Source organism: Anabrus simplex, chromosome 12, assembly GCF_040414725.1.
Source record: "Anabrus simplex isolate iqAnaSimp1 chromosome 12, ASM4041472v1, whole genome shotgun sequence".
Lineage (NCBI taxonomy): Eukaryota > Metazoa > Arthropoda > Insecta > Orthoptera > Tettigoniidae > Anabrus > Anabrus simplex.
In genome coordinates, this window is record NC_090276.1 from 54,051,858 (window position 1) to 54,073,908 (window position 22,051).

General features: G+C 40.6%; 1 protein-coding gene across 1 annotated transcript in view; it reads right to left on the minus strand.

The window, feature by feature from the left end:
• mms4 (Methyl methanesulfonate sensitivity 4) overlaps positions 1–20,907 on the minus strand; it is a 103,722-nt gene extending 82,815 nt beyond the window's left edge. The window contains exons 1-3 of the mRNA XM_068229807.1: positions 20,774–20,907; positions 17,249–17,367; positions 16,184–16,425 (exon numbers count right to left, since the gene is read on the minus strand). Coding sequence (XP_068085908.1) covers positions 16,184–16,425; positions 17,249–17,367; positions 20,774–20,907 — 495 coding nt within the window. The remainder of the gene's footprint in view (positions 1–16,183; positions 16,426–17,248; positions 17,368–20,773) is intronic.
• Positions 20,908–22,051: the final 1,144 nt, after the last annotated feature.

Consider the following 22,051-nt stretch of genomic DNA (forward strand, 5'->3'; position numbering starts at 1 on the left):
TAAAAGATGAAAATTCCACTTAGATCTAAATAAAATATTGTTCGCAACAGCCTTTAAAGTAATAAGTTTGCGTTACTCGTTTCGTTACTCATAACGTAAAAGATATCATGTTGAGATAACCTTTCTTGACATAAATATGTTTTAGATTTATTTAAGACCATTTGATTTTATCACACGGAAATCTGACACTTTTTCTCTACAAAACTTCGTTGTTCTCTCTGTTAAATGTAGATATTGTATGAAGATGTTGAAGCAACACTCAACACTTTTCTTTTCTACTTTAGTTTATGTTACTATACACCTGTTCCACATAACAGAACAAAGTAGGAAGATTTATTCTTCTTCACCACTAGTTAATGAATTTGTGTCAAAATTGTTCGTGCATGATCAGCAAGGTATATATTTATAGCAATAATTAATTCCAACGAGCCAAGGGCTCAGAATTATACAGTCAATAATATATTCATTGGCGGATAACACAAACCCTATTAAGTTCCGATGTGTTTACAATGATAAAATCAGGTGGTTATAGAGAAAGTGTTGGAAATTAGGAAATATATCTCTTATCGTTCTTGGTTTGTTAATTTTACTATGATACTTACGGCACTTAATACTAAGGGTGCATAAAAATATATACCAGACTGAGAGAGAGGGTGATTTATTTAAACATATGCATACTTACATTATACATGTTTAACATTATCAAATGGTGTTTCTATTTCGTAAGTCTTCCTTTGATTTCCGTTTGAAACTTGTCACCTGTGGATTCAATTGTAAGAACAGTGGCAATTTTCCTCCGTGGCATCTACTAGCGGAATGATGCAAAATATCCTCATGACTACCTTCGATTCATAATTTTTTTATTATTAGAGACCCCTTATACTACACTTGCTGGGTGAACTCTGACGATAGTTGTGTTGTACGTATAAAACTACGCTATAGTTCACCGAATATAATGGGCTTCGGCTTAAGAGCCGCTAGTTTTATTAACCTTGCATCTCTACATTCTGGAGACGGAAGGTCTGGCCCTGGCTTGAGAGTGTTTTTCGTGGTTTTCCTCTCTCTTGCAGTAAGGAAAATGCCTGGGCAGATCATGTTATAGACCACAGCACCTAACCCCTCACCTTCTTCGCACATCAAATAACCTCTAAAAATCTCCTTGGCCTGAGAGAGGGCATTTCCCTTTAGAAAGATCGCCGCACCCCGTCAGGGGATGGAATAAAAGTTTGCCGAAAAAATAACACGATAGTCCACTGACAGTGTTGAATAAACTTAAAGATATGATACGATACCTGTCAAGTATAGAGATGAAACATATCACTGCCAGGAAGTAGTACGTTCCATGTAATTCTAGGGATACTAAGTAGTAGGACTCCAGTAACCACCTCATCTCAACTGCGTTGCTAACGCTTCCTGCCTGTAAAAGTTGAATACTGTTGTATAATATATATTTACAGGATTCGACACTCAACGGGATTGCCAATGGGCACAAGATAGGCTAAAAATATATCATTGTACGTAAATAAGTTTTCAAGCAGGACTGGCCATTTACCGCCGCCTCAAAACTTTGTTGATAGGAAGATATCCAGTTTAATATTGGTTTTATACATTACAGTTAATTTCAAGGAGCCTGCAGGCTCTTACAGAGGATTACGCAGGTCATTGCATTCTGGTAAGCACTTGTATAGTTAAGGATAACTCTTGTACATAAATACAACATTAAATAAGTGGTTGTGCATTAAAACGAATACCGGTATATCAGAAAATGAAAGATTCCATGGTACAATAAGAGTGAATGAAATGAGAAATTGAACTACTTAACAGAAGAAAGCAAAATTATTTGAGGGAGGAATTATTATTTATATATGACAAAAATACAAAACTAGTTAAGAGTAATAACAAATATCGACACTTCCATTGGATAACCAGCCATCAACATTGGTTGGTATTCTCTCTTGCCCAATAATACACTGTAAATTGTGATGGATTTTACTTAATATTTTCTCTTAAAGTTGACACGGTGGCAGTAAGCAGAACGTTTCTCAGCGTTTACGACTTGTTTCTGTTATTCACTTAAATCTAGCCGTATTTTGGGTCGAAAATAATCGTATTATGTCTTTGCTTATTAAGAGCTAGAATACTGGCTCATATTTTAGTTTTGAACTGAAGAAAGGCAATAAACTTCCTCAGAAAATTTCTGCATTCTTTTCGGAAAGCTTTGGCAATGTGTGTTCGTATAATATAACGGCACACATTTCCGTTGAAAAAAAGAAGAACGCAAAAAATAAACGGAGAATATTTATCATGAATAGACCGAGATTCACTAAAACCTATTCGTTGCAATTGTCAAGCTTAAATTCAAGCACAAAATTCGGAACTGGAAACTTCTGTTGTTCTTAATCAATGAAATCTGCCTTAAGGGACTTTGTACATTAACTCATTCATTTTCTTTATGATACCATCCGTACGAAGTAATGTATAAGATGTTTTTGTATTACATATTTACAATCGATTTTTCAAAAACAGTGTTATGGTGACTTTTTCCTTATATCTACCACTGCAGACCCACAATACCACCAAACTGTTAAGAATGAGTAGAAAAAATCAAATTTCAAACTAGACTTAGTTCCTGACAAAATCGGAATTTTGCAAGAAAATTTACGTTTTCGGAAACTGCAGTCAAATTGCTATGCTATTTACCAAACATAAGTGCTTCCATGCAATGTTACCGAGCTGAATGCCAAACAGGAAATGATGACATAGAAGCCAATGCAACCGAGTCATGCAGCACAATGCCCACTATAACTGAAGACAAACTACAGCGTCCAGCTGCAAATAGCTCCTCAGTTATTGCATTTCAAATGAAATAGGGCACGCCGATAAAAGTAGCCAGCATAGTAACATAGGTAACTAGAAAATTATTAAAACTACTGTTAGTCACACAATATTAATGAAAACGTGTACAAAATTTAACAGAATACCTTATAAATGTCATAAAAATGTGTTTCATTATCAATCAATCAATCAATCAATCAATCAATCAATCAATCAATCAACTACTACTGATCTGAACTTAAGGCAGACGCCTTGGTGGCAGATTTCCTATCTGTTGTTTTCCTAGCCTTTTCATAAATGATCGCAAACAAATTGGAAATTTATTGAACATCTCCCATGATAAGTTATTCCAATCCCCAACTCCCCTTCCTATAAACGAATATTTGCCCCAATTTGTCCTCTTGAATTCCACCTTTATCTTCATATTGTGATCTTTTCTACTTTTAAAGACAAACTCAAACATATTCGTATACTGATGACATTCCACGCCATCTTTCCACTGACAGCTCGGAACATACCACTTAGACGAGAAGCTCGTCCCCTTTCTCCCAAGTCTTCATAGCACAAACTTTGCAATATCTTAGTAACGCTACTCTTTTGTCGGAAATAACCCAGAACAAATCGATCTTTTTTTTTTTTTTGGATCTTTCCAGTTCTTGAATCAAGTAATGCTGGTGAGGGTCCCAGACACTGGAACCATACTCTAGTTGCGGTCTTACCAGAGTCTTATATGCCCTCTCCTTTACATTCTTACTACAACCCCTAACTACTCTCATAACCATGTGCAGAGATCTGTGCCCTTTATTAACAATCATATCTATCTGATCAACCCAAGGAAGATATTTACTTATATTAACACCTAGGTACTTACAGTGATCACCATACGGAACGTTCAGCCCATCAACGCAGTAATTAAAACTGAGAGGACTTTTCCTATTTGTGAAACTCACAACCTGACTTTTAACCCCGTTTATCATCACACAATTGCCTACTGTCTATCTCACAGCATCATCGAGGTCATTTTGCAGTTGCTCACAATCTTGTAACCTATTTATTACTTTGTATAGAATACCATTGCCTGCAAACAGCCTTATCTCTGATCCCACGTCTTTAAACATATCATTGACATATATGTATATGAAGACACTGCCCTGAGGGAATTCCCCTTTTAATTATTACAGGGTCAGATAAAGCTTCTCCTACTCTAATTCTCTGATTACTATTTTCTAGAAATATAGCCATCCATTCAGTCACTTCTTTTTTTTTATTCCAATAGCACTCATTTTTGCCAGTAGTCTCCCATGATCTACCCTATCAAATGCTTTAGATAGATCATTCGCGATACAGTCCATTTGACCTCCCCAATCCGGATATCTGCTCTATCTTGCTGGAATCCTACTAGCTGAGCTTCAGTGGAATAACCTTTCCTAAAACCAAACTGCCTTCTGTCAAACCAGTTACTAATATTGGCCCACATGTCTAATATAATCAGAAATAATGCTTTCCCAAACCTTACAATGAAATGCATGTCAAACTGACTGGCCTGTAATTTTCAGCTTCATGTCTGTCACCCTTTGCTTTCTACACGGGGGCTACTATAGCAACTCTCCATTCATTTGGTATAGCTCCTTCGTACAAACAATAATCAAATAAGTACTTCAGATATGGTGCTCTATCAAAACCCATTGCCTTTAGTACATCCCCAGAAATCTTATCATTTTCAGCCAATTTTCTTGTTTTCAACTTTTGTATCTTACTGTAAATTTCATTGTTATCATAGGTAAATTTTAATACTTCTTTAGTATTTGTCACCTCCTCTATCTGGACATTATCCATGTAACCAACAATCATTACATACTGCTGACTGAATACTTCTACTTTTTGAAGATCCTCGCATGCACACACTCCCCTTGTTCATTAATGATTGTTGGAATATCCTTCTTGTAATCTGTTTCTGCTTTAAAGTACCTATACATATTCTTCCATTCTTCACTAATATTTGTATGGCCGCCAATTATGCTTGCCATCATGTTATCCTTACCTGACTTCTTTGCTAGATTCAATTTCCTAGCAAGTTCCTTTAATTTCTCCTTAGTTAAACAGCCATTTCTAACTCTATTTCTTTCCAACCTGCACCTCCTTCTTAGTCTCTTTACTTCTCTGTTATAATATAGTGGATCTTTAACATTCCTTAACACCTTTAAAGGTACAAACCTGTTTTCACATGCCTCAACAATTGCGTTAAACCCATCCCAGAGTCTGTTTATATATTTATTTACCGTTTTCCACCGATCATATTTACTCTTTAAAAACTCCCTCGTGCCTGTTTTATCAGCCATATGGTACTACTTAATAGTCCTAATTTTAATACCTTCCTTTCTTTGATATTTATTTTTATCTACGACAAAAAACTGCTTCGTGATCACTAATATCATATATTACTTCGGTTTCTCTATAGAGCTCATCTGGTTTTACAAGCACCACATCCAAAATATTCTTTCCTCTAGTTGGTTCCATCACTTTCAGAATCAGCTATCCTTCCCATATTTACTTATGTGCCATTTGTTGGTCATGCTTCCTGTCGTTCGCATTATCTTCCCTATTGACATTTGGTAAATTGAGATCATCCGCTACTATCACATTCCTTTCCACATCTTTTCCAACATAGCTGATTATCTTATCAAATAATTCCGAATCAGTGTGATCCTTACCCGTTTCAAATCAAATCAAATCAAAATCTCTTTATTTGCAAATGAGGTGTCTACCTCGGTGGCAAATGGTACACTAAAATACATTATTGTCAAGCACTAAATATTAAATTAACAAGAGAAGAAAATTTTTCCTATAATACAATATTATACAATTTACGCTAACAATGTTTTCTATTAAACACACAGCTCATCCTTAATAAATTTATATTGTTTACAAAATTCTACTTATAATATATCCTGTCCTACTTACAAATATAGTCAACTGATATACAGTATGTGGAATTACTTCAAATGATACTATACAACTGGTATAACATTAATATTTACATTGCTTTTATTTATTTACTTTTTTTTTTTTACCCGTTCTTGATCCTAAGTAGCATAACGACCTGCTGCGTCTTAACCAGAGCCCCTTTTGCCACCACTTTTCAGAGTTCCTGAAGGGCCTTCACAGCTACCGTAGCGGTCCCAGGGCCCTCGAAGTCCCCACTGTACTTCACCCCTACAGGCAGTCCCCTACTTTGGCTGTCCAAACTCCTTAGACCAGGGGATGGAATTAATTTATTCACACACATTTTTTTATATACAGTAACCTGCACTGGTCGAATGCCCTCTAACATTTCATTTATTTTCTCTGTTGCTGTTTATTCTCTTCTTGAATATCTGTACAGATTTTGGAAAAGGATCAAACACTACCCCTGGTAAACTGTTCCACTCCTTCACACCCTTCCCAATGAATGAAAATTTACCCCAATCGCTTCTGCTAAAATTCCTTCTAATTTTATATTTGTGGTCAGTCCTGCCGATATAATTATTTTCCAACTGAAGCCTCTCACGGATATCTCCCCATGCTTCTTCTCCTGTATAGGCTCTATATAATCCTGTAAGTCTAGTTTTCTCCCTTCTCTTACTTAAACTTTCCCACCCAAGTTCCTTTAACATTTCTGATACACTACTCTTTCTCCTGAAATCCCCTGTTACAAATCTTGCTGCTTTCCTCTGCACACTATCTATTTCTTTTATTAGGTATTCTTGGTGAGGATCCCAAACACTGTTTGCATATTCCAATAATGGACGAACCATACTCAAGTAACTTTTTTCTTTTAATTCTTTGTTGCATCCTTTAAGTAGCCTCATTATGACATGTAATGATCTGTATGCTTTCCCAACAATGTCATCAATATGACCCTTCCAGTGCAAATTACTTTCAAATCTCACACCTAAGTATTTGCACTTGCCATCTTTTGGGATAACTACCTCATCCAAAGTATATTCAAATTCAGTTTTAAAGCTCCTGTTTGTAAAAGTTGTAACAGTTGATTTGCCTCCATTAACCTTCATATTATTTTCTTCAACCCATTGTTGGATACTTTCAAGGTCCCTTTGTAATTCTGAACAATCCTCAATGTTGTTTATTTCTCTATAAACAATTATGTCATCTGCATACAATCTTATTTTTGATGTTATATTGTTCCCTAAATCATTTGCGTATATTAAGAAAAGTAACGGACCGATTATACTACCCTGTGCAATTCCCTTCCAAACTTTCTCTTCCTGAGATACATTATTTCCTACTTTGACTTTCTGAACCCTTGAATTTAGAAATGCTTTTATCCAACGTGTAACCCTTACGTCCAATCCTATTCCCTCCAATTTCTTTAATAATATTCCATGTTCCACTCTATCAAAGGCTTTGGAAAGATCTATGGCTATGCAATCTAACTGACCTCCTGAATCCAACTGATCTGATATGTCCTGCTGAAATCCCACCAGTTGTGCCTCACAAGAAAATTTCTTTCTAAATCCATACTGGCTCCTCATGAACCAATTTTTATCATCACATATCCCTCTGATGTACTTCGATATTAAACTCTCCAGAATTTTACAAACTATACTGGTCAGGCTGATTGGTCTGTAGTTCTCTGGTTTCCTTTTATCACCCTTTCCTTTATAAATTGGTATTATTATAGATTCCTTCCATTCCTTTGGTATTACACTATTATTTATGACATAGTCAAAGAGAAATTTTAAATAAGGCACTATGTACCACCCCATTGTCTTTAATACCTCCCCAGTAATTTGATCACTCCCTGCTGCTTTTCCTTGCTGAAGCAGTTGGATTTCTCTGAAAATATCTTCGTTTGTGAATGAGAAGCTTCTTGTTTCCCTCTGTCTCTCTCCCTCTCTATCTTCTGTTTCGGTTTCCAACTCTTGACAATCATCTACTGAATCTCGAAATTCCCTACTAAATAGGTTTGCTTTCTCAGTATCTGTTAAATAGTGTTCACCCCCTTCTCCCACCATTGTAGGAATTTGGATTCCTTTTCCTTTTTGATTCCTGATATATGAATACAGCTTTTTCCATTTCCCTTTGTGGTCATTACCCTCTTGAAGTATGCCATTCATATAATTCTCTTTTGCTTCCTTTTTCACTCTATTCAGTTCCCTCATTAGCTGTTTTCTAGTTTCTCTACTCTCCCTACCCTCTTTGATTTTCCTGTTTACTATTCTACATTTTCTTTTTAATTTTCTTATTTCCCTTGTATAATAAGCAGGGTCTGAGGTCATTTTACCCTTCTTAACAGGTACAAATCTCTTCTCTCCTTCCCAAATAATTCCTTTAAATTTAGCCCAAAGTGTATCCACGTTACTCCCTTCACTTATCCAACAACTGAATTGTGAGTTAAGGTAAGTCCCAAATTCATCAACTTTAGTTTTTCTGTACAATTTCTTGTCTTGTGTAACCCTCTTATTAAGCCTTTTTGGTACGAGTCCTACATCCATTATTACAGCCTTATGGTCTCCTATTCCTTCAATTACCTCAGTTTTATCAACAATTTCCCATGGTTTAACCAAGAATACATCTAGTAAGTTATTGAGACGAGTCGGTTCTTGTACTACTTGTGTAAATCCTCCCTCCCAAATTAACTTATTTGCCAGTTTCTGTTCATGGGCTTCACTTGCAGCTCCTTTCCATTCAACTTCAGGCAAATTTAGATCTCCCCCAATTATTACCATATCATTATTATTGTTTTTACAAGTATAATCTATTATTTTTTCAAAGATTTCCATGTCTCTTGCCTCTCTTCCAGGCCTGTATGTTCCTATAATTCCCACCTCCTTCATATTATCACAAACTAATTTTATCCCTAATATTTCATCCCTTTCATCGGTAAACCATTCATGTGAACAGTAAGTTTCCTTCACCAGAATAAACACCCCCCCTCCCTTTTTATCTCCTCGGTCTCTACGATAGACTGTGTACCCTTCTGGAAATACTTCTCTATTACCCACCCCTTCTTTCAACCACGATTCCACTCCTATCACCACATCAGTCTCATAAGATTCCATCAATGTACCGAATTTTAATTGTTTATTTACTACACTTTGACAGTTCACCAAGAGCAATCTCAGACCCCCTTCCTCCCTAAAACTTGACTGTTGCAATTGGGTAACTTGAAATTCCTTACTATCCTGAGTTTCTTTTTCTAGTTGACTGAGCCAGCTTAAAGTATAGCTGGCTCTTTCTACTAGTTTTCCTGGTCAGTATTATAACTCAAGGGAGTTGCCTGTTTTACAGTACATATCTTAAGATTAATAAAATCTAGAACAATATTTCCTATCTTTCGTTTACCTGAATTGTTTAGATGGAGGCCATGTTTTGTATAACAGTATCTCTCAAAGCTGCTGCATTCAATAACCTGAGTATTCCGAAAATGTTTACAAATTTTAACAATATCTGTATTGACCTTGTCCACTTCAATGTTCACACACGAATCTCTACTCAAATCATGCCTGTGGGGCACGTTCACTACAAAAACGTTAGTGTGGGTCAGCTTCCGGTCTGTACACTCCAAAGACATCAAGTTGTTTGTTATCTTTACAGATGAGCCTTACACCTAGAATTTCATGTTTGTCATCTTTAACTTTTTCGTAGCTTACAAATTTTTCTTCCACCAGAATGAATACTCTCCCTCCTACCATTCCTATCCTATCTCTACGACACACACTCCAATTCCGTGTGAATATTTTTGCATCTATTATATTATTTCTCACCCATGTTTCAACTCCTATTGCAATATCTGGTAAGTATATATCTATTAAATTACTTAATTCGATTCCTTTCTTTGCAATACTTCTACCGTTGAGCACTAACATTTTTATGTCATCCCTACTTGTCTTCCATATCCCTGTACCCTTATCACCGCTCCATAGGCCACCCCGTTTCCCTGAATGTAGCTGTCTATAACACTTCTAAACAAATTACTTAACTTATATATACCACTGCGGTTTTTCCCAAGCTACTCGTGGGATTTGAATGAATACGGTAGCCAGCCATAAACCGGAGAGCTCTTCTGGGGCATCCGAGAGAAACATTACAACAACAACCGAAGGGGACTCTTCGAAGATACCCTCGGATAGTTCATCTTCGACAGTTAGAGGGCTCACTCAAGAGGTGGGCAATCTACAGGTCCAGAAGAAGAAGAAGAAACAGCGCTCTGGCGCTGAGAAGAGAAGATATAAGAAGGCCTTAAAGGCCCGGGAGCAGGCCAAAGAGGGCTTAACTCCGGGAGCTGAAGGGCCTTCTAATACCACGACAGTAACAACTGGGGGGGGATCCAATGGGCACAATAGGCGGGACCCTGAAAAGGGCTCTGCTTCTAGGGCACAGAGGACCCCACCCACCAAGATGCCAGCGGGGAAACGACTTCTGTCGGGGGCAACCCCAGAAGAAGACTTGCAGACCCGCAAAAAACCTAAGGTAGAATATGCTAGGATAGCTAAAACTGGGATCAGGATGGCCATAGTACCTGTAGGATATCCTGACCAGCAGCTAACCGAGAAACAGGTGGAAGCTGTGGAAGAGGCTATCACCAATCTGATAGATGAGCTTCCGGAGCAGGGGCCCATTAAGCCTCAGTTCCTGGATTGCTATCTGTCGAGAGGTGCGGCCGTCATTATAGCAGAAAACGACGAGACTGTAGCATGGCTTTCCAGTCTTGTTACAGGTATACAACCGTGGGAAGGAGCCAGGCTCACAATTGTGGGCATGGATAAACTTCTTTCCTACAAGAGAGTCATGTTCTGGATACCAGGACAACCAAAGGACAATAATGTCCTTTTGGGAAGAATGGCACGCCAGAACCATGGCTTAAATCCCACCAGCTGGAGGGTCTACGACCGCAAGGAGGAGAAGAGAGGTGTCCGACTTGTGGTCAGCACGGACTCCAGAGACGTGGATAAAGTGGTGGGGAAGAAGATCTTCTGCGGGGTGCATGTGGCTACCTTCACCTTGGTGGAGGGCAAGCGTGACAAGCAGAGGACCAACCCCACCACAGACAATACCGAGACTAACAGGGGCGAAGAGCGGGAGCCCGGACAGGAACCTGGGCCAGCCAAGCCTCAAGACACATCGCGGGAAACGGAGCAGCACGTTCCGGAGACCGCATAAGGTAAAGTATTGCATGAAGGTAAGAATGATTACTTTCATACAAGCAAATATACAACATTGTATAGTGGCCTCTAGGGTACTTATTAGAAGTATCCAGAAGGGCAGGTTTTCGGTCGCCCTGATACAAGAACCCTGGCTCAGACAGGGGCATATCATGGGACTAAAATGTGCAGGTTTCACTTTATTCAGTGGAATAGCAGAGGAGAAGCCTAGAGCATGTACATTAGTTAAAGATCACAACGCCTGAGCTATACCAGGCTTCATTACTAGAGACCTGGTAGCAGTCCTAGTGAGATATGAAGAGGACGGACAGCCAAAAGACTTGGTTGTCTGCTCTGCATATTTCCCAGGAGACTGTGAATCTCCACCCCCGGCGGAGGAGTTCAAGAGACTGGTGATATACTGTAGGAAACAAGGATTAAACCTCATAGTAGGATGCGACGCCAATGCTCATCACAGCATTTGGGGAAGTAAATATACAAACCGAAAGGGAGAGCACCTCATAGAATTTCTATGTACAACTGATCTTGAGATCATGAATATTGGTGATACTCCTACCTTCATTAATAATAGGAGTGAGGGGATCATAGATCTTACCCTGGGTTCGATGGGAATCATACAGGAATTTAAAGACTGGAAGGTTTCTTTGGAGCCTTCCTTGTCAGATCATAGACACATTGTGTTTTATATAGAGGGCTCCCTCGAGGTCCCGTCTTACAGAAACCCTAGACGAACCGATTGGACGTCTTTTAGGGAGGATGTAAGGAGGGGACTGGAGGGAGGACCCTCAAATATAATTAAAAATAAAGAGGAGCTGGAGCTCAGTGTGAGTTTTCTCACACGGACACTGGTTATCTCTTATGAATTAAACTGCCCAATTGTTAAGGCAAAACGAGTAACAGGAAGTTTCAAGTGGAATAGTTATCTTGAACACCTGAGGAGAAATACACGAAGGCTCTGGAATAAATGCAGGGAACTTCAGGATCAAGAAAGCCTAGATTCTTACAAAGAATCACAAAGAAGGTACAAGTCAGAAGTCAAAAAGGCTTCTAGGAAATCTTGGAGACAGTTTTGTGACTCCATTGAAAGTCAACATGAAGCGGCAAGGCTTCATAAAATTTTAACCTTGGATAGAAGGGCAAGGCTGGGCTCACTGGAGTCTCCTTCGGGTGGATATACATCCACAGAGAGGGAGACCCTGAACTTACTGCTTGATGCCCACTTTCCAGGTTCAGTAGTCACGAATAGTGAGGTAGAATCGAGCGGATCCTTCAGACCCGATAAAAGTGGCTGGAAGGAAGCCGCAGAGATTGTTACCCCAAGAAGGGTCAAGTGGGCATTAGAATCCTTTGCCCCTTACAAAAGCCCAGGGGTGGATGGGATCTTCCCGGCAGTTCTTCAAGAAGCGGGGGCGGGGGTCCTCATACCATACTTGGTCAGAATATTTAGAACCTGTCTCACTATGGGGTACGTGTACTCCTTGTGGCGTCAGGCGAAGGTGGTGTATATACCTAAACCCGGAACGTCTTCATATACTAGACCTAAGGATTATAGACCCATTAGTCTAACGTCTTTTCTACTTAAGACCTTGGAAAGACTGGTGGATAGACACATCAGGGAGAAAGTATTAAGAGACTTCCCCCTGCATTCTTATCAACATGCATATCAACCAGGGAAGTCGGTTGAGACGGCACTACACCAGCTAGTTTCTAGGCTGGAGAGTGCCTTGGATCAGCAACAACTTGCTATGGTTGTATTCCTAGATATAGAAGGGGCCTTTAATTATACATCTTTGGGCTCCATAGAACGTAGCCTAGAGAGAAGAGGAGTAAGCAGTATGCTCATAAAATGGATTATGGCCTCACTGCAGGGCCGTCAAGTTCTGTTTACCCTCAACGCTGTAATGTTGAGAGCTAATATAGACAGGGGGTGTCCACAGGGAGGAGTATTATCACCAACATTATGGTGTCTGGTAGTGGATGAACTACTTACCAGGTTAAATGTTGGAGGAATATACGCCCAAGGCTATGCAGACGACATAAGCCTGATGGCGGTAGGAAATTTCCCCAGCACGGTTTCCGAGCTCGTACAGAGCTCTCTACGTAGGGTGGAAAGATGGTGCCACGAGACAGACTTGTCGGTTAACCCCGATAAGACGGAGCTCGTGGTATTTACCAAGAGGAGGAGGCTAGACGGACTGTCAGAGCCTTTCCTATTTGGGAAAAAACTAGCTAAGACAACCTCAGTTAAGTACCTAGGGGTAATCCTTGAGGCAAGACTGAGCTGGAAGAAACATATAGATTATAAGGTGGATAAGGCTCGCAAGATTATGTGGGCCTGTCGCAGGGCCGTCGGGAAGACTTGGGGCCTAAGACCTAAGGTGGTCCAGTGGCTCTATATCTCTATTGTACGACCCACGATCACCTATGCATCTTTAGTCTGGTGGCCAGGTTCGGAGAGTAAAACTGTGACCACCAAGTTAAACAGTGTCCAAAGACTTGCGTGTCTAGGAATAACAGGGGCACTGGATACTACACCATTATGTGCAATGGAGGCCATCCTAGGGTTTCCCCCCTTACATTTATATGTTAAGGCAATAGCGGGAATGAGTGCCTATCGCCTCTGATCACTCGGAGGATGGTCCTTCAAAAACCCGAATAAAGGTCATGCCTCTATTCTTACAAGGCTTCACCAGACTTGCCCTATGACAATGATGATTGGGGATCTGATGAAGCCTAGCTTTAATTTGGATTATAAATTTACAGTGGTGATACCCACAAGGAGTTGGCCGCGGATGCTGGGGCGCGTCCTAAGTCTGGGGGCTGTACATGGTACACAGATGGCTCGCGGACGGAGACGGGCACAGGCGCCGAGGTCTGGCGGCCTAAGACAAGACTCTCCCTTCCTATGGGTAAATATGCTACTGTTTTCCAGGCTGAAGTATACGCAATACTAGCCTGTGCTGTATATATATGGAATATGCCTGGACACAGAAGACACATCACTATTTGTAGTGATAGCCAGGCAGCACTAAAAGCACTTTGTGCAGTTAAAACAACATCAAAACTGGTATGGGAATGCCAAAGGATGTTAGATCAGCTGTGTGAATTTAGCTCAGTTACCCTATTATGGGTCCCTGGGCACACAGGTATCAGTGGAAATGAAGAAGCTGACAAACTAGCGAAACAAGGCTCAAAAGGTTCTTTCACAGGACCAGAGCCTTTCCTGGGAGCGTCACTCCGAAGCGTGAGACTGGTAATATCCCAATGGACAAACCAGTCTCACTTAGATATTTGGAAGAGGTTAACTATAGCAAGGCAGGCACGTGAACTTATCAAAGGGCCTAGCCAAAGTTATAAAAAGGTCCTAATGAATTTGAATAGGACCAGAATGAGAATGGTAGTTGGACTGTTAACAGGCCACAATACCTTACAGAGGCACCTACACATCATGAAAATCACACAGGATCCGATGTGTAGAAGATGCGGTAAGGAGGAAGAGACCTCCGCGCATGTGTTATGTCAGTGCGAGGCTCTTGCTAACACTAGACATCGATACCTTGGCTCACATTTTGTGAGCCTGGAAGACATCAGGAATGCCAATATCCGGACACGGGTATCCTTTATAGGAGTACTAGGGCTGGACTAGGCAAACCTGTTTAAGGGGCACAAAGGGTCTTCATAGACCTACGTGTGGAGTTCTGCGAAGACAGGGCTCACCCATTTCTTATCTATCTATCTACCACTGCGGTTTATGTGAAGGCCATTGGAGCGCAGATCCCTACCTCCTACCCACACATTAGGATCTAGAAACCTCACTCACGGTTTCCCACACACCCACTTCATAGTCTCATTTAAATCCCCAATCACCTTCCAATCAGTATCCATCCTACACTGTATTCCACTGATAACAATCTCCGCTTCCTTAAATTGCACCCGTGCTGCATTTACCAGGTCCCACAATACCCCAACTATGTTGGTACTTACACCTGCTTGTCTTAAGTTGTTAGTACCAACGTGAAACACTACCACTTTCTCCTTTCCCTCTTACTTCTCTTCTACTTTCCTCAAAATCTGCCTCAAACTAATTCCTGGATTTAATTCTACGCTGGTTCCCTTTCCTCCACACTTTTTCCCCACATGTCTAACCATGGAATCCCCCATGACCAGAGCCTCAACACCACCCACCTCATTTGATCTCCTCCCTTCCTTATCAGCCCTATCTTTTCTCACTGCTTCAGAAGCTACTTCCTCCTCCCTTTTCTCCCTATATATAGGCCTATATATCGCCTACAGAACATTTCATGCTCCCCTTACTCTTAAAAGGCACATTTCGTGAAAATCTTCACCACAATAAAGCATTAAAACATTTGGCTTCACGGGGTACTTTCACCGAACCGTCACAGTAATGATTCGACTCGCACAAGATTGTCCCTGTCAATATCTACTAATCGTTTATTCAATAGCCGTAACTGCACACACAGTACAAAAACACATTATAATGAAGACACACGTGTCAGCTAAGATATACACCAGATCATTTATCTTCTCGTCTGTTGGTTGCATTGATGTTCTTTATTATTCAACAGGCTCGAAGATACAACGCTGCAACCCCACGATTGTGTATTCCTTCACTCACAACATGGTAAATGAAATGAAATACTGAACAAAGTAAACAATACGCCCAATGATTTGATTACAGTTGATGTTCAATATGCCTTCCTCCTACTTCCATGCACATTTCAAAGCGGTTTGAACTTTCTACAGGATGTGTGGTGTGTCGCGAACGACCTGGAAAGCTGCCTGTATTCTTGGTACAAGTTGATCTTCTCTTTCTACGCGGTTCTCATAGTAGTCAATTTGGGCAGAACTAACTGTACACTACCTACTGGGACTGGGAAGCGACTATGCGAAACGAACGAGAATCAAGTGCATTCGCAGCGAACATTACCTCTGTCTCCCACTTCCCACTTCAACTCCCCTCCCTTCCCTTCCGTGACGCACAGCAACAGGCAGAGGCAAGCTCTCTGGCATAGCTAATATGTCAAGTTCATCAATCTGAATCACGCGCCCGGATGTAACAAATTAAACACATTTTCTCGAAAAGAAAAATTTTCTCCGCTAATCCGATTTCACCATCGTTCTTAACATAACACGAAGAGCGTTGATACACTCTGTACATATACCAAAATAGAGTGAGTCAATCCAAGACCCGCTAAGAGTCCATGGCACAATGTGTAGAACGGTCTTATATTGTGCTGCAGTGCTATAGCGAGTTCAAGGGGTGTTGCTTTTTTCTTAGGTTCCTTCTCTTCCGCGCACTTCCCTGAACAGTAATCGTATACTTCATACTGCGGTGAAGGCATCGGTGCAAATCGTCGCCGTCGTTTCTGGATTCCTTCCAGTGGACAAGGCATTACAGCACGACCTAAAAAAGCAAAGAATGTAAACAATTAATTATTTTATTTTTGTTGATACACAGTTCAAAAAATAGGGGAACATGTTTTGTAACGTCTGTCATGTGAATGTTATTTGGTAGATGGGTTTCCAACGGTCTTACAGCATACCTTGAGACCTTAGCTACTCAGGGTATTTCAAATCGAAGTTATCCTCCAGTCTGTAGCCGTAGCCATGCAGCTGACCCCTCAAAACAAAGTGAATAGCGGTGCGTCCGTGTGTCATTGTGAGGTACATAGACTGCTGCGGTCATCTGAGCACGTTGTACGTCAACTAGCACATCCCATGAGACATCTTAACGATATTAAAATCGCAAGGGCCGTCACTTTGATCCAGGAAGGATGCACTTTTCGTCGTGTTGCTGTGGATCTCAATGTCTCTTTGTCAGTTATCGCTACAACGAGACAGGCCCGTTCACAAGGAGGGTTGGACAAGGTCGTAGACGTATGACAACCCCACAGGATGACCGATAACTGACCTTCTGTGTGTTGCGGCGTCCTTCAGCAATTGCCAAAAACTGCAACAATACCTCAGGAGGGTCACTGGAGTCACGGTGTCTGACCAGACAGTAAGGAACAGGTTGAAAGAAGTGTCCGTATGGCCCAGACGTCCGGTTTGAGTGCCCCGTTTAACGCAGCAACATCTCGCAACTCACCTTCTGTTTGCCCGAACCCACGTCAACTGGAAACTTCGCCAATGGAGAACAGTGTTGTTCACAGACGAGTCCAGATTTCCCCTGACACAGCGTGATTTATGACAACGTGTATGGAGACGCCGTGGTGTGCAGTACATACCAAATGTTGACCAGGAAGGCGACCGATTCCGACAAGGTTCTCTGATGGTGTGGGCCTGTGGGGTGGCATCAGTATCGATGGCCGTACGGATCTTGTCGTCGTCCGTGATAATCTTGCCGCTGCGGGGTACATCGAGCAGATACTGCTACAGCATGTGTTGGCTGCATACGTTGTTGACACTGAATTCGTACTCAGGAACGACAATGCCAGGGCTCATGTAGCAGGCATCACCGGAACTGTCTTGCGAGAACTGGACATTCAAGAGATGAAATGGCCAGCAGTGAGTCCCGACCTGAATCCCATCGAGCATGTGGGATAGGCTTGACGAACATGTTCGTCGGCGTCCTGTTCCGCCACCGACTCTCCAAGACCTCGAATAGGCTCTCATTGAATAACGGAACCTGATACTGCAACGTGACCTCCGTCAACTTACACGGAGCATGCCACGTAAGTGCCAAGCTGTGATAAGTGCTCGTGGAGGACGTAAACGAAACTGAATCTCTCCAACTGTGATAAAAATCCTCACTGGAAGACTGTTATCATTTTTTCGCTCCTATTTCGACATTTCCGTCTGTGTTCTGAAAATGAGCGCGAATCCATCGATGCTCTTTTGTACACTTCAACGGTAAAGAATAAAGGTTTAGTTGGTAATATACCTGGGTATGAGGTATTGTTTTGTAGAGCATAGCATACGTTCAAAAACATGTTCCCTAATTTTTTGAACTGTGTATTTTCAAAATGCTCAACTTTAATCAGAACAGTGTATAGCTATAGCTATCTTTGTGAACTTTGATAAATCTCGTGTTTCAACTAGTTAACGTATAATAAACTGTTTTACAACTGAACGATAGGTACTAGACACGAAAACGCCATTATTGAAAAGTAGTGAGTGCTGGGCACCAAATGTTGGAGGATACGAAGAGAAAACTGATGGAATCCGATGCAATGGGGATTAACTTCCAAAAAGACATCAGAGACACATTTGTGTGCGCTGCACTTAAAAGAAAATTTGTAATTTTGTAATATGTGTATTTCGTAAGACAGCGAGTTGAAAGGCAAATTGCTTCAGCTTAAAATACAATTTTGTAATAATAATAATAATAATAATAATAATAATAATAATAATAATAATAATAATAATAATAATAATAATAATCGTAGGGCCTAATGTTTCAGGTACTATGCTGCAGGTCATACGAAGTGGTGCCATCTAGGCGGTACGTACCAAATTTGACATTCCTATTGTGTTGCTATCTAGCAACTAAAGTGAAACTACACAGGAAGAGTGTGCCAGCAGAGATCTTTATCATGCCAACAACAATGACAAGGAATGCCGAGATTTTTTACCATCTTTCAAACTTGACTATGTTAACCGGGATCAAACCCGAGAACTTGGATCCTGAGTCGGTCTTGGTGCGACATTCTACCACTGATACATCGAGGCAAATTTGATCATGTAGGGAGGTGGAGAAACCCGGCTGGCGCTTAGCCTACTCCTTACGAATATCACCAACGGTTCTGCGCAAGTGTTAAAGTCATCATCTGTCAGACGAATCACCATCAACAGCGTCGTATTTTCTCACTCCAAATGAGCGCTGTGAATAGTTAAACACAGACTTTTAGTGAACAATCTTGTTATTAGGATGTATACCACTAGCACGTCTTCTACCCTGCCAACCAACATTCTGATGGTGATTTGTTCCACCGATGGGACACGAATCGGCTATGCACGGTGACAGAGCCAATAGGATAGACGTCTCAACGACCATAGTTAATAGGCCAGTACAAGCCGAGGGCAAACTTACACACGATCCTTTAGGAAAATTATTCTTCTGCAAATAAAAGATTCACAGTACAAACTCGACTTAACGTGGTAGTCGGTGATCATGCTTTACCCTGCGTTATAGTTCAACCGCGGTAAATGAAAAATGACATGGAGGTTGACAGAAGGTACGGAAAAATTAGTAGAATACAAGAGAACACAAGTATATGAAAGAAATTGTACCTAAAGTATATCCATTCGACACACTATTCTTCACACCATCGAGTATATTTAATTTATCGTTCACAGAGTACGCCCTTCTTTTTGTGACATGACAGCATCTGTACCGAACTCAAGACCTAACTAGGAGAATGACTAACAAAAGCTAAAAACCAACACGGACACTTGTTCTGTAAAAGCGAGTGCAGACAAACAAGTTTAAGTTGTTGAAAGGATGGTGGAAGATCGTTTTAACTTGCCCTGTGTACAGAAAAACTTGATCAATTCTGTCCGAATCCCGTTATTTCTGATAATAGACAGCACGCAGTTTTTAAATCCCCATCAATTCATCTCTTGAACTCCTCTTTAGTGCTGAGTCAGTAACAGTTATAGAGTGTAATGCATATTCCCTCCATGCAGTTCGTTACTACATTAAACAAATAAGAATTTTATTTAAGATTTCTTTCCAGAAACATACTTTGTACCGCGTTTAACTGATCTTACACTGTATTACGAAATATAATAATAGCCTTCATATAATTATGTAACGCTTAATGGATAAGAGACCAATACTTGGTGAAGCCATGCCGCAAACTGTTACAACGAAGATATACATCAAACAATTTTTCCCATGCAATTCTTGGCAATAATAGCGGATTAACTCTGACTTACGCCACTATGGTTCTGTAAATTATCAGTGTCCTGACACACTATAAGCCTTGTTGTTACCTGGCAGCAATTGCTGGTATCAGGCCTCACTCCACTATGAAATTAATCAGTGTTGTCCTAATGCTAAATAGTGGCGTAACTCCATTTTTCAATTTTGCTGACGTATGAATGCTACCAGTAGCGTAGCCAGGATTTCAGTTTGGGGGCGCGGCATTACAGTAGATCTTCATCCAGAATGTTATTTTGGTGGGTGTTCAAACTTCTGGAGAGTTTAGGTGGTATAGAATACCTTATAAGGAAATGAGTGTTCTTGGTCCCTAGCAAGAGTGGTGGATTCGTGCGGGTTGCGGAACCTAATAATAATATACATGCTTAGTAAAAGTGCATTTGTTAAAACTCCCGGGGTGTCTGGACTATTTGAACACAGCCTCTCTCCCCACCACTGGATACGCCCTTGCCTTCATCTATTATTCCTTTCCAACATAACTGCAGCATATCATATCCTCCGAATACAAGTGAAATGGTTGCAAAAATAAATTGAATAAAGATGAAATATTCTGGTCTAGAATAAATACGATAATTTTATTGTAATAACAGTCATGTGATAAGCTATACAGAAGTAACATTTTATACATAGAATGCGGCGAAGGAACACACACACTATATATATACATAGAATGTAAGGGGTATGGGTATAGATATTTTGTTAGTTTGTAAAGTAAAATATATGTCACAACGTATGTTAGGAAGGACCTCGTCCTATTACTTACCCTCGCAAGTCTGGGATACAGAAGATAATAGCATAAAGTTACAGTTTTGTGACGCTAATATACGTATCTGCAGTGTTCATGTTTTGTCCTCTATTAATTACTTACGCATGATCAATGGCTAAAAGTGTCGATATTGCAGCTACCGGGTACTCATTTATCAGGTACATCATTTCAAGTTTATGATTATTCGCTCCGCCCGCGCCTGATGACTTTCTCACTTGGGCACTGTTACTATCCATCCTTTTGTCTTGAAATTGCGTGTTGCAAAACAGAAGGGGAGCGCAGGTATGAGGGGGCACTGAACCTGTTTACTATCACAGTCAAGCTATTGTCTATTCCCAAAACTGTATTCCTTTGCTCCCGAAAATAAGTTTCGCAGGTTACAAAAATATGATTGTATATTGGTTTGTAAGAGCCTCCGTGGCTCGGACGGCAGCGCGTCGGTCTCTCACCGCTGGATACCGTGGTTCAAATCCCGGTCACTCCATGTAAGATTTGTACTGGACAAAGCGGAGGCGGTGCAGGTTTTTCTCCGGGAACTCCGGTTTTCCCTGTCATCTTTCATTGCAGCAACACTCTCCATTATCATTTCACAGTATTTTATCAGTCATTAGTAAATCACCTTGGGAGTGGCGAACCCATTGTACTAATAGCTTATATATATGGTTCATTCATTACAACCCTGACCCGGTCAACGACTGGAACACAGGTTGTAGGTTTTCATTTTCACTGATTTGTAACATCATTCTTGACTTCTACAAGAAATATGTATACCCTTACACTCTGTATATCAGTACATTGTTAATTAAGAACAAGCAGTTTGCCTCTAAGAAAGAGGTAGACTTCGAGCACTATGTCCATAATGTTTCACAACCTCGCCAATATCCACATTGATATCCCTATGTACTGCCATGAGTGCAAAAGCCGCCAGCCTTTCCTCACCGGCTTTACACCTCAAATACCGTATGTCTTTAGCCCATTCAGGGTTGAGAAGCTTCTCTCCACAAATGCTGTAGTTCCTGGAATAACAGTCAGGAGTGTAAGAAGTGTAGCAATGTTTTGGAAAAGATGCCTTGTCGATTTCTTTTAAAACTTCAATCGCATTCTTTGATTTTCTGATCAGATTCTGCACTTCAGCTTCTACAAACGCCACTCCTCCTCAAGAATGCCTTTGTTTACATTTTCAAGATCACTTTCGTAAAATTCAATCATCTTCACAATGTCACCAAAAACTACCTTAACCGCATATTTTGGCAATAGACATTCCAAACCGAGTAAAGTTTCAACACGTAGAGCGACTGCTTGGTAGACTGATTCCCTGTGGGTGTGTAACCATCAATACTAGTCTCTCTCTCTATGGTTTGTAACCTTGGAGCCAGAGCT